A 10,273-nucleotide genomic window follows, 5' to 3' on the forward strand; every position below is an offset into this window, starting at 1 on the left:
ATTTTAAGAAACGATGTTTTATTCCACGAAAAAAAATAGTTCGATCTACTTCGAACTTCTAACAATTGAATATATTTACATCAATTTCGAACAGGAATATTCTGCCTCAGCAATAAAACCAACATAAAAAATGTAAACAAGAAAGAAATAGAATATATTTTTATTTATTTAAATTAATTTATGCTTCATAAATCTCTCGTGTCCAATGACAGAAATCTTCGTAAATTATATTTGAATTTGATGCACATAAAAACCTACGGTGAATAATATAAGATCTTTATTTCTTATTTTTTAGTTCATTTTATTTAAATTAATTGACTACCAATTCATACATAATTTTGCCTAATTTAATGAAGCGAAAACTTGTAACCCTAATGGTGTCTTACTGTTTATAAATTGTAAGTATGCCAAATAAGTACACTATCTCGTACCCAATCAAATCCAAGTCAATCCGGATCTGATGCCAACAATTAGAGAAGTGAACTAGGATCATGGATATTAATTAATCATTTGGGTTAAGTAAATTCATGTTTATTCAAAGAATTGACGAATAAAATCCTGCATTTGCATGCGCATCACTATAACAATATATATCCGTACGGCACTGTTCCAGATCATCCCGAATGGGAAAAATACTTCGTGGAAAAACCTCCGGGGGGAGTTTTACATTTTTAATAATTGTAAACGATTTCATTTATTTTCTAAATAATTGCCATATTTTCGTTATATATTGCTATATTTATTGTTATGTTTCCTTTCATAAGTGCTATAGAAGCGAGAGTAACCTACGTCTATTTAAGAAAAATTTCGAGCTACCTGAAGATGGCACACGTGACTTTGAAGCAGTTGCCTTTTGGGATTTGCCGATTACTCTGAATGATATGCTGATAAATAACTATTTAAGCGAAAAAAAGGACCTGGCGCGTGGTCGCTTTATTTTTCAGATGAAGTGATTGAAGAGGATTCGAATTGTTATCAAAATGCAAAGTGATGTAATGCTGGATCTCCGTATGAAGGCATCACCTTGTAGTTTAAAAACAATTCCAACCCTCTGCCATCGCTTCTACTGTAAAATGAATCTACCGCGCGTTAAGTCCCGTACTTCACGGACATGTAGCTCGAACTTTTTCATTGATACGCGTAGTTCACTCTCGCTTTTGTGGTATTTATTCCAGTAAATATAACGACGAATCCTTCCAGGTAATTTAATTTAACGTATTTGCTCATTAGCAATCATATTTTTAAAGTGACAGAAATCCACTTTGAGTAACACGAAATCGTGAAACTTCTAACGTTCCTACAATATTCTTACCCGGCGATATAACTTGAACCAGCGGCAGCCCATCGGGGTTTCTTAGATCAGGCGGATGAAGTAAAGTTTGCAAACCACGCATTTTTGATCTAGCTATAAAACAGCGGTAATAAGGAGTCCTAGTTTCGACACTGATATTTAACGTATTGGCATAACGTTCTTCGAGACGTGCAAAGTAAGTTAGGCCATCAGGAAGTATTAACAGAGCATGTCCAGTTGGATGCTTATGGTCCGTGTTGAATGTAGCATCGTGTTCTGTATAAGGTTCGAGTATCCCACGAAGATAATAATAAGGTTGCTTCATACCCGGTTTTGTTATATAAATTACGCTACCTGGAGGTATTTCAAAAGGATTGTAGTTTGGATTAGCATAATGGTTGCCTCCATTACTTCCAGAAATTCCACCATTAAGTCCAAAATTTCCAGCTTCCATTGCACCGACTACTGTAAAAAAAAATATTTGTAAGATTTTTGTACAAGAAAAAATTACTGCTAGTCGGTAGATGAACATCTGGGCGAAAGGATTTCTGGTCTCAGTTTAGTTTCATTTTTAACTCAATGATATAAACTTTGAGAGAACTATGAATAAACAGTTTAAGCAATTGAATGTGTAAGCCAAATTGCAATGGCTCTAGCAGTAAGTGGTTGTCGATTTTGACATTCAAAACGTCATGAACTAAGCTTAGATATATGGTAAAAAACCGTGTTGACACATTAGTGATTTTATTTTGGCGTCATATACTTGTGGTTGTGTGAAAATGTTTGATTTTGTGCCAAATAATCGTTAATTGCGAGAAGTGTTGACTTTCTTCTTTCATTCGAAGAAAACGGCAGCTGAAGCGGATCGAGAGCACCAAAAAGTTTGCGGTGATACTGCTCTAAGTGAAACAACGTGCCATGTCTGGTTCAATCGCTTCAAAGATGATGATTTCAATGTTGACGACCGTCCGCGTGAAGAAATTCCAAAAACCTCCAAAGACGCTGAATTGGAGGCATTGCTCAATGAGGATCCATACAAAATGCAAGAATAGCTTTCTTCAGCATTAATAGTTACCCGCCAAGCCATTTTCAAACGATTGCATGCATTGGGAATAATTAAAACAAGGAACTTGAGTTCCTTATGATGTTTGCCATTTTGGCGTCGTTTTTTCGCCTGTGAAAAACAGCTTCAGCGGCAAAAAAGGAAGGGTTTTCTGCAACCCATCGTGATGGGGGATGAAAAGTGGATTCATTACAGAAACCCAAAAAGAAGAAAGTCATGGGGACTGCCCGACCATGCTTCTACGTCGTCGGCTTCGCCAAATATTCACGCATTAACACTTTCCGCAAATGACGATCATTTAGCACAAAATCAAACATTTTAATGCCACCACCACTTACTGCTGGAGCCATCTATTGGCAAACAGCGGGAACTTAGTTGCGCACCTAATATATTTACCGAACCTCACCCTCATATTCACGATGACCCATTTTACCCATAAATAATACTGAAACTACCATACCTTATTCTTCCTATCACTTTCCAGATGCCCTTCACCCTTTTATTTTCTAATATGTTTGACCCGTCCAACCCATATGTACCCTTAACCATTTCCGTCTTATTGTCTTCTTTCATCTACAGTCTACAGCATCTTACTTCTCTATTCTTATATGCCTCATCCAACCTACTTTGCCATACTTCACTCACTTTCTTTCTCTCCCGCATCCTGCTTCATGCATCTTATCTTCCTCCCTCGATGATACATTAGTCCCTTACATATGTGCCCTAATCCATTTCTCTCCATTTACCCCCTTTCCCCAACACCTTTTCTCCCGATCTTCAACATAGCTTCTTATTGCCTTGTGTTTCTTCTTCTATGCCCAAACCTACTTTCCAGCTTATTGCTGATTTTGTTATTATCATCAGCTAGCCTCTAGATACGCTATGGGTTGTTGTTTTTTTTTAAAGATTACTTTCAGGTTGAGAATATAACTTGTATTCTAAAGGAAACCACGAAGTTTAAGGCGTATTTCCCATAAGATGAAAAAAAATCGTTTTTGTAAATTTAATTAAGAATCATCAATATTAGCTCAATCGAGTTGGAACTTAACATTTTTCTTTACAATTAGCTACAAAATATGAGTGAATTATTAATTTTTGAATATCATTCTCATAATAATGTTTGATAATGTTTTAAAAAAATTCGATAAATGAAAAATATGGATTTGCGATTTTCTGGTACTAATTAAAAACATTATGTTTTCGGTCAATTTTCTCTTAGAATAGAGTTGAAAAGTCGCTTTTTTCCGAATGTTTCAACTCATTTTCAACTTTTCAGTTAAAAAGAGGCAATAGAAAATAGAATTTAACAGAAATAATCGTTTGAACAATGTAATTATAATTTATAATTATATTTTCTTCGAATAATGGTAGAAAGTTGCAATGTTTTCTAAAAGTTTCCACTTTTGGTCAAGTTTTTAATTACAGTAGGGTTATAATTGATTCAAGTTAATGAAAATAATAGTTGGTATATTTTATTATTCTAAATTATATTATCTTTGAATACTGTTAAATATGTGTAATTCCAAATTTGTCTTTCGCGCATTGGAATTAATTTTGTGCTGCCATTCAAACCAATTTTGTGCAATTTATTTACAGATCTATTTCGAACTACTCCCAATTATAATATTAATTTTTCTATGTTTCCTCCACTGGGGGGTGTAAGACCTTGTAGTTGGTGGGGACCTCATAACAAGCGTTGAATTCAGAAAAATTAAGAATTTGTATTCACATGAATACGCGATTTTTCCTCCGTCTAAAAATCCTCCAACGGGAACAAAAAAATTTCAAATCCTATTCCTCTCAATCGACTCAGTAAAATTTAAAGAATGAATTCATTTAACCTATTTTTCATTATGAAATCTTTTTATAACTTATAAAATCGAAAAACATTCAAATTTATATTTATTTATATTTTAATCATTTATTTAAACGTCTTAAAATATGCAACAAGGAAATCTATGCAAATGTGTGAATTTAAATAATTTTAACTCTAGAGACGCAGAGTTGAATTGATGAGAATTAGAATTTCAGAATTTACATTCCGCATGAAGAAAGTAAAACAACTTATTACACATATTTTGTGAACTTATTAGAAGGAATTAAATAAAAACAAAATATGACAACTTCTGAGGAATTAAAAATATCTCTGTGAGGTGCGTTACCGATACAATTAGAAGGAATGAAATATATTGAAAACACGTTCTCTTTGGGAGAATAGAAAACTATGTGTTGGTCGCTATGAAAATAGAAGTGCATAAGTTTAGGACTTATCTTATGCTTATTGTGGCATTTTAGAAAGATGGAAAAATCGCGCATTCAAAATAATAGAATAATCTTCACTTCTGCGCTGAAATCTGAAAATATTATTTTTTCTCTATTCTGCGCTTATTACCGGCTAGGCTTCAGCGTGTGAGACATGAGGGTCAAAAACGGACCTGGGCCTGCATGTGTATGGATATGGTTGAGAAAGACCCCTATAAAGGTGCTCTCCTGGGTGATATTACGCATGTGTCTGTGGGTGGTTACGCATGTGTCTGAATAGCTTCTCCGGGACAATGGACGACCTCCCTGCGTAATTAGTCCTACCCCTCAATGTAGGGTTCTGCAGAGGCGGACATTTAATGTCCCTAGCTGCTCATGGAAGCAAAATGGATTACGTAGAAACAAAATCGAAGGAAGAAGGAGAAAGAATGTTGGCGGAGGAAGCGGAAACATCAGCGACAACAACGCCGATAACCAGCACCTAGGGAGTCTCTCCAAAGAGTGTCCCCAGATTAATAGCCAAAAACCAAGATCCCTTCCTGTAGGGGAGGTTTCTTTGTATTTCATGCAGATAACCCAGAGGTTAAAGTTTGGTTACACAAAGCTGTGGCCGAGAAACGGCCCTGGAAAGTGCACCCCATTAGATGAGTGGAGTTAAGTCACTCCAAAGAATGGTGACAGCTACGGAGTGCTTCCCGGGTAAACTGGAAGACCCGTCTGTGGTCATCCGTAGGTTGAATGGGGCAAATAAGAATAGAGAAGAAAGATGGTATAGACTGTAGAGGAAAGAGGACCACAAGACGGAAGTGGTTAAGGGTGCATATTGGTAGGACGAATCAAACATATTAGAAAATAGAAGGATGAAGGGAATGTGGAAAGTGATATGCAGGATAAGGTATGGTGATATCAGTATTATTTATGGAATCAAGCATCTCCTAGTTGTGAAAATTCCCAAGTCTTAGAAGAAGGCTCTTGCATCACGGCGAAGGCACCTCTGCAGTTTTGCATTAGGGGTCCCGTTATCCCGTTGCTTGAGCCAATTTCGATAGACCCGATGGCGAAAGTCAGGGATCTTGAAGCAAATGGGAAGACCAGTCATGGAATCGGCTTAATTTACATATGACAGCGATTCCAACCCACCAGTGGCGGTACGTACACTAGTGGCATATTGCAAGGTAAGGGGTCTTTATCTTCTGCTAGGGTGCGATGCTAACTCCCACCATACTTTTTGGGGAGCACCGGCATCAGTTAAAGAGGTAATGATCTACTGGAATACCTAATCATCACTAATTTAGATATGCTTAACACGGAGAATATCACGTCGTTTCATAACTCGGTCAGGGAGCAGGTCATCGACTTCACTCTCTATAACGGTAGTTTTAGAGATAACATCAAAAAGTGGAGAGTCTCAGATAAACTTACTCTCTCAGATCAGTCGCAGATAGGGTTCTAATCGGAATCCATTGTACTCGCGGGCCCTAAATGGGCCTGAAATCTAAGAAGAACGGATTGGGATCAGCTTTCCACGGAGCAAAGGGGTGCACTTTCATAGGTGGCCAGGTCAATCGGAGACGTAAACACCCTGGAGATGGCAGCCGAGATTTTCCAGGAAGCAATCAAATCTACTTACGAAAGTATTTGTCGATCTATAAAAGTCTGTAAAAAGAACCGTCCATTTAGTACCGCTACCAAGGTAAATTGAAAAATGGAATACGCCATATTTTTTATTGTTGCTAATTTTATTCTAAAAAAAATTGTTTTTTCTCTCTAACCTTCCGAGAAAAGGGTGGCGGCGCTCGCACCATGTCAACTCAGCGCCGCCACCTGTGAAAACTCACTAAAAATTATTAAAATGAGATGAACAATTAGAGGAGATTTTGTTCTCTCTGATCACATATATTACGTTTGCCATAAAACTACCCCTAAGTCGTACACACCTACCCCTAGTGATCTAAAACGTTTTAGAATTGGGGAAACCACCTTGTACAATGTAAAGGTGATTTAGAACTCCAAATGAATTACTTGACACTAAATAAAATAAAGACCACATCGCTATTAGTATGAAAGTGCTTTGATGCAATGAATGAGCTAGCGACAAAAAACCCAGTTACTCTGCTTTAGATCCCTGGGTATAGGGATATCAAGTAAAATAAGATATCGGACAGGCTAGCAAAACTATCAGCAAAAAAAAATTTTGCTGGACCTGAGCCAGTTGCAGTCTTTTTCAGTAGGCTAGTAGGTAGGTTAGTCATTGAGGAACATCAGAAGAAGTGGGGCTTGGTATCTGATTGCAGATAGGCTAAACACTCTTGGGTTCAAAGCTAAACTTTAACCGAGCGAAGGACATACTAAAGTTCTGGAGAAACGAAGTCAAAGTTCTAACAGAAATTCTGATGGGACACGAAAACCTCCGGTATCACAGATATAAGATAGAATGTGAAGAAAGTCCCTTCTGTTGTCTGTGCGGAAAGGTTATTGAGACAGTTACTCATATATTTTGTCACTACCCCGCGATTGCTGGGAAACGTGTAACACTCACAGGCAGTTGCTGCGTCAATGAGTCAGAAATAGCAGCCAACAGCGTGGATGCGGTCCCCTCCCTAATAAGAGAGCTAGGAGTCACGCTTAGGCTCATAAAGAGACGCAACGTGATCACTCAAGCGAAAGGGTTTACATACTGAAGGTACTATCAGACATCTTAGAGTAAGGTCAAGTGATTAAAGAGTTATTTTGTTATAGGGATTAAGCCTGTACTTCTTTTCAAAGTCTCGAAGGCGCGAAAAGACACACCTTTCACTGCTCACAGAAATAATTTCTTTAAAACCCTTTCCCTTTCCAAAGTCTCGTGGGATGGGAAGGCACCCCTTTGACCGGTCACAGAAATTATTTTGGGCAATGCCCTTCCACTTTTCAAAGTCTTGTGGGCGCGTGAAGGCACCTGTTTTACCGTTCACACAAAAAAGTTTGATTAAACCACTACCCTTTTCCACCATCTCGTGAAGGTGGAAAGGCACCCCTTTGAACCTTCAAAGAAAAAATATTGTCAAATCCCTACCTCTTTCCATCATCTCGTGGGGAGGGTAGGCACCCCTTTGACCAGTAACAGAAATAATTTTAGTTAAACCCCTACCCCTTTCAAATAACTGCCCCTTCCCACCATCTCGTGTGGGTGGGAAGGCACCTCTTTGATCGGTAAAAAAAATAATGTTGGTCGCATCCCTACCCCTTTACAACGTCTCCTGTGGGCGTTAAGGCACCTCTTTGACCGTTCACGCAAAAAAATTTGATCAAACACCCACCCTTTTCTAACATCTCGTGGGGCTGGGAAGGCAAACCTTTGATCGGTCAAAGAAAGATTGTTGATAGAACCATTACTCTTTTCCATTATCTCGTGAGTGTGGGCAGGCCTTTCCAACGTCTCTTGAACGTGTCATGGGACATCTTTACGCTGCTCTCAGAATAATAATTATGTACAATAACTTTATGCAATAATGTTCCAGCAGAGAACTTTATTGCCGGTACCGGCATAGAATATTTTTGCCGATACTGGCAGAGCATCTACTGCCTAAAAATGTAAGAAAAAACAGCAACTTTTAAGCAGTTATCTAAAAGAAGATAGTTATAAACAATCGTAAATTGTTTAAACAATACTTTTGTTGAACTTGTAATACTTATTCCCTCACTCTTAGTACAAAATGGACAACAAATTTACATTTTTCTCAAAATTCGGGTAAATTTTTTTAATTTTTGCATTTTCACCTCAAATTTGTGCTCTATGTCCCGAAAATACCCTCATACTGACTTTCATGGAAATATACGAAATAAATAAAAGGTTCAAAATTTGAGTCAAATTTCTTGTATTTTTTAATTTCGACTACAAACTCCTGTTCTAACTTCAGGAGACACCGCTCGTCCTAAATTTCTTGAAAATTTATCACGTAAATAAAATTTTCAAAACCCTGTCTAAATTTTTTAGTTTTTGAATGTTTACTACAAACTTGTCATCTGTGTCCCGAAAACCTCCTGTGTACTGAAATTCAAGAAAACTCACTAATTTGGTAAAATTTTTCAAACTTTAGTTGCTTTTTTGAACCTTTCGAAATGTAACTTTTGATCATATAATCCTGTTTTGAGCTGAATACACCACTCATTTTGACTTTCTTGGAAATCAACCACATAAATAAAATGTTCAAAATTCGGTTCAAATTTTAGAATTTTAAAACATTTTCCCATAATTGTGCTCTGTGCCCCGAAAATCTCCCTTGCGCTGACTTTCAGGCAATCCTACACTGTTAAAAATTTCTGTTGAAAACTTCCACTACATGTATTGGACGTTTATTTCCGTAACGTAAGGTAACACTTCAATACAAAATCTTGTAGTTCCCAAATTCTGGCATTGGTATGCTACCTTACATGTTTCGGAATTTTATGATACAAGTCTAGTAGCTGGATATCTCGACGTCTGTTGAAGAGAAAAATTAAAACAACAAATTTGAATCATTTCTGAGAACACTTGTTCCTGGCAAACAAATTTCTGCCCCCGTGAAAAATGTTTGCACCAGATCGAGCGCCAGGTAGTATAATACTTATTCTACGAGAACTTTTTTAAGAATTTTAATTTCGTCAATAATGAAAACAATTCCAAATGGTGATTCAGCGACCCGGGTGCAACAGGTCGGGCCTCAGGTGTGTTAGTACGTATCCTACGAGAACTTTTTGAAAATTTAGATTATTCCAACAGCCAAAATTTAAAAAAAATTAGCGTCGACCTGGGGCGCGACCTGGTGCACCCGGGTCGTCGACTAACCATTTGGGACTGTTTTCATTATTCACAAAATTTAAATTTTTTTAAATTTCTCGTAGAATACGCATTAAACTACCTGATGTTCGACCCGGTGCACCCGGATATCGGCTCACATTTTTTAGTAATTTTGTCTACTTAAACAATCTAAATTTTTAAAAAATTCTCGTCGAATACGTATTAAATTACGTGGTGCTCGACTTAGTGCATCCGGATCGTCGACTCACAATTTTTAGTTATGTTGGCTGTTGAAACAATCTGAATTTTGAAAAAGTTCTCGTAGAATACATTCTAAGATACCTGGAGCGCGACCTGGGGCACCCGTGTCATCGACTAACTATTTGGAACTGTTTTCATTATGCACAAAATTTAAATTTTTTTAATTTCTCGTAGAATACGTGCTAAACTATCTGGGGCGCGACCTGGTGCACCCAGGTCGTCGACTAACTATTTGGGACTGTTTTCATTATTCACAAAATTTAAATTTTTTAAAAGTTCTCGTAGAATACGCATTAAACTACCTGGTTCTCGACCCGGTGCACCCGGATCGCTGACTCACATTTTAAGTAATTTTGACTGTTAATAATTTCCCTGTGTACAATTTTCGTCTTACAAAAACACTCTAATACATGTATTACAATGCTGGACGATGACTTCACGATTTACGACACTTACAATACATGTATTGCAATTTCGTCATTCCAATACCATGAATGCAATTTTACCTTACGCTTGTATTGTAGAATTCTGGTAGATGTGTGGTAGAACTCCAAATATTTTTAACAGTGTACTATTTGAAAATTCTTTTTAGAAATATAAGTTTCTTTTTTGAATTTTTAAATCATGGCCCCAAATT

General features: G+C 37.1%; 1 protein-coding gene across 1 annotated transcript in view; it reads right to left on the bottom strand.

The window, feature by feature from the left end:
- Positions 1–472: 472 nt before the first annotated feature.
- LOC117171874 overlaps positions 473–10,273 on the bottom strand; it is a 10,243-nt gene continuing 442 nt past the window's right edge. The window contains exon 2 of the mRNA XM_033359512.1: positions 473–1,756. Coding sequence (XP_033215403.1) covers positions 1,242–1,756 — 515 coding nt within the window. The 3' untranslated portion in view covers positions 473–1,241. The remainder of the gene's footprint in view (positions 1,757–10,273) is intronic.

Source organism: Belonocnema kinseyi, chromosome 4 (assembly GCF_010883055.1).
Source record: "Belonocnema kinseyi isolate 2016_QV_RU_SX_M_011 chromosome 4, B_treatae_v1, whole genome shotgun sequence".
NCBI lineage: Eukaryota > Metazoa > Arthropoda > Insecta > Hymenoptera > Cynipidae > Belonocnema > Belonocnema kinseyi.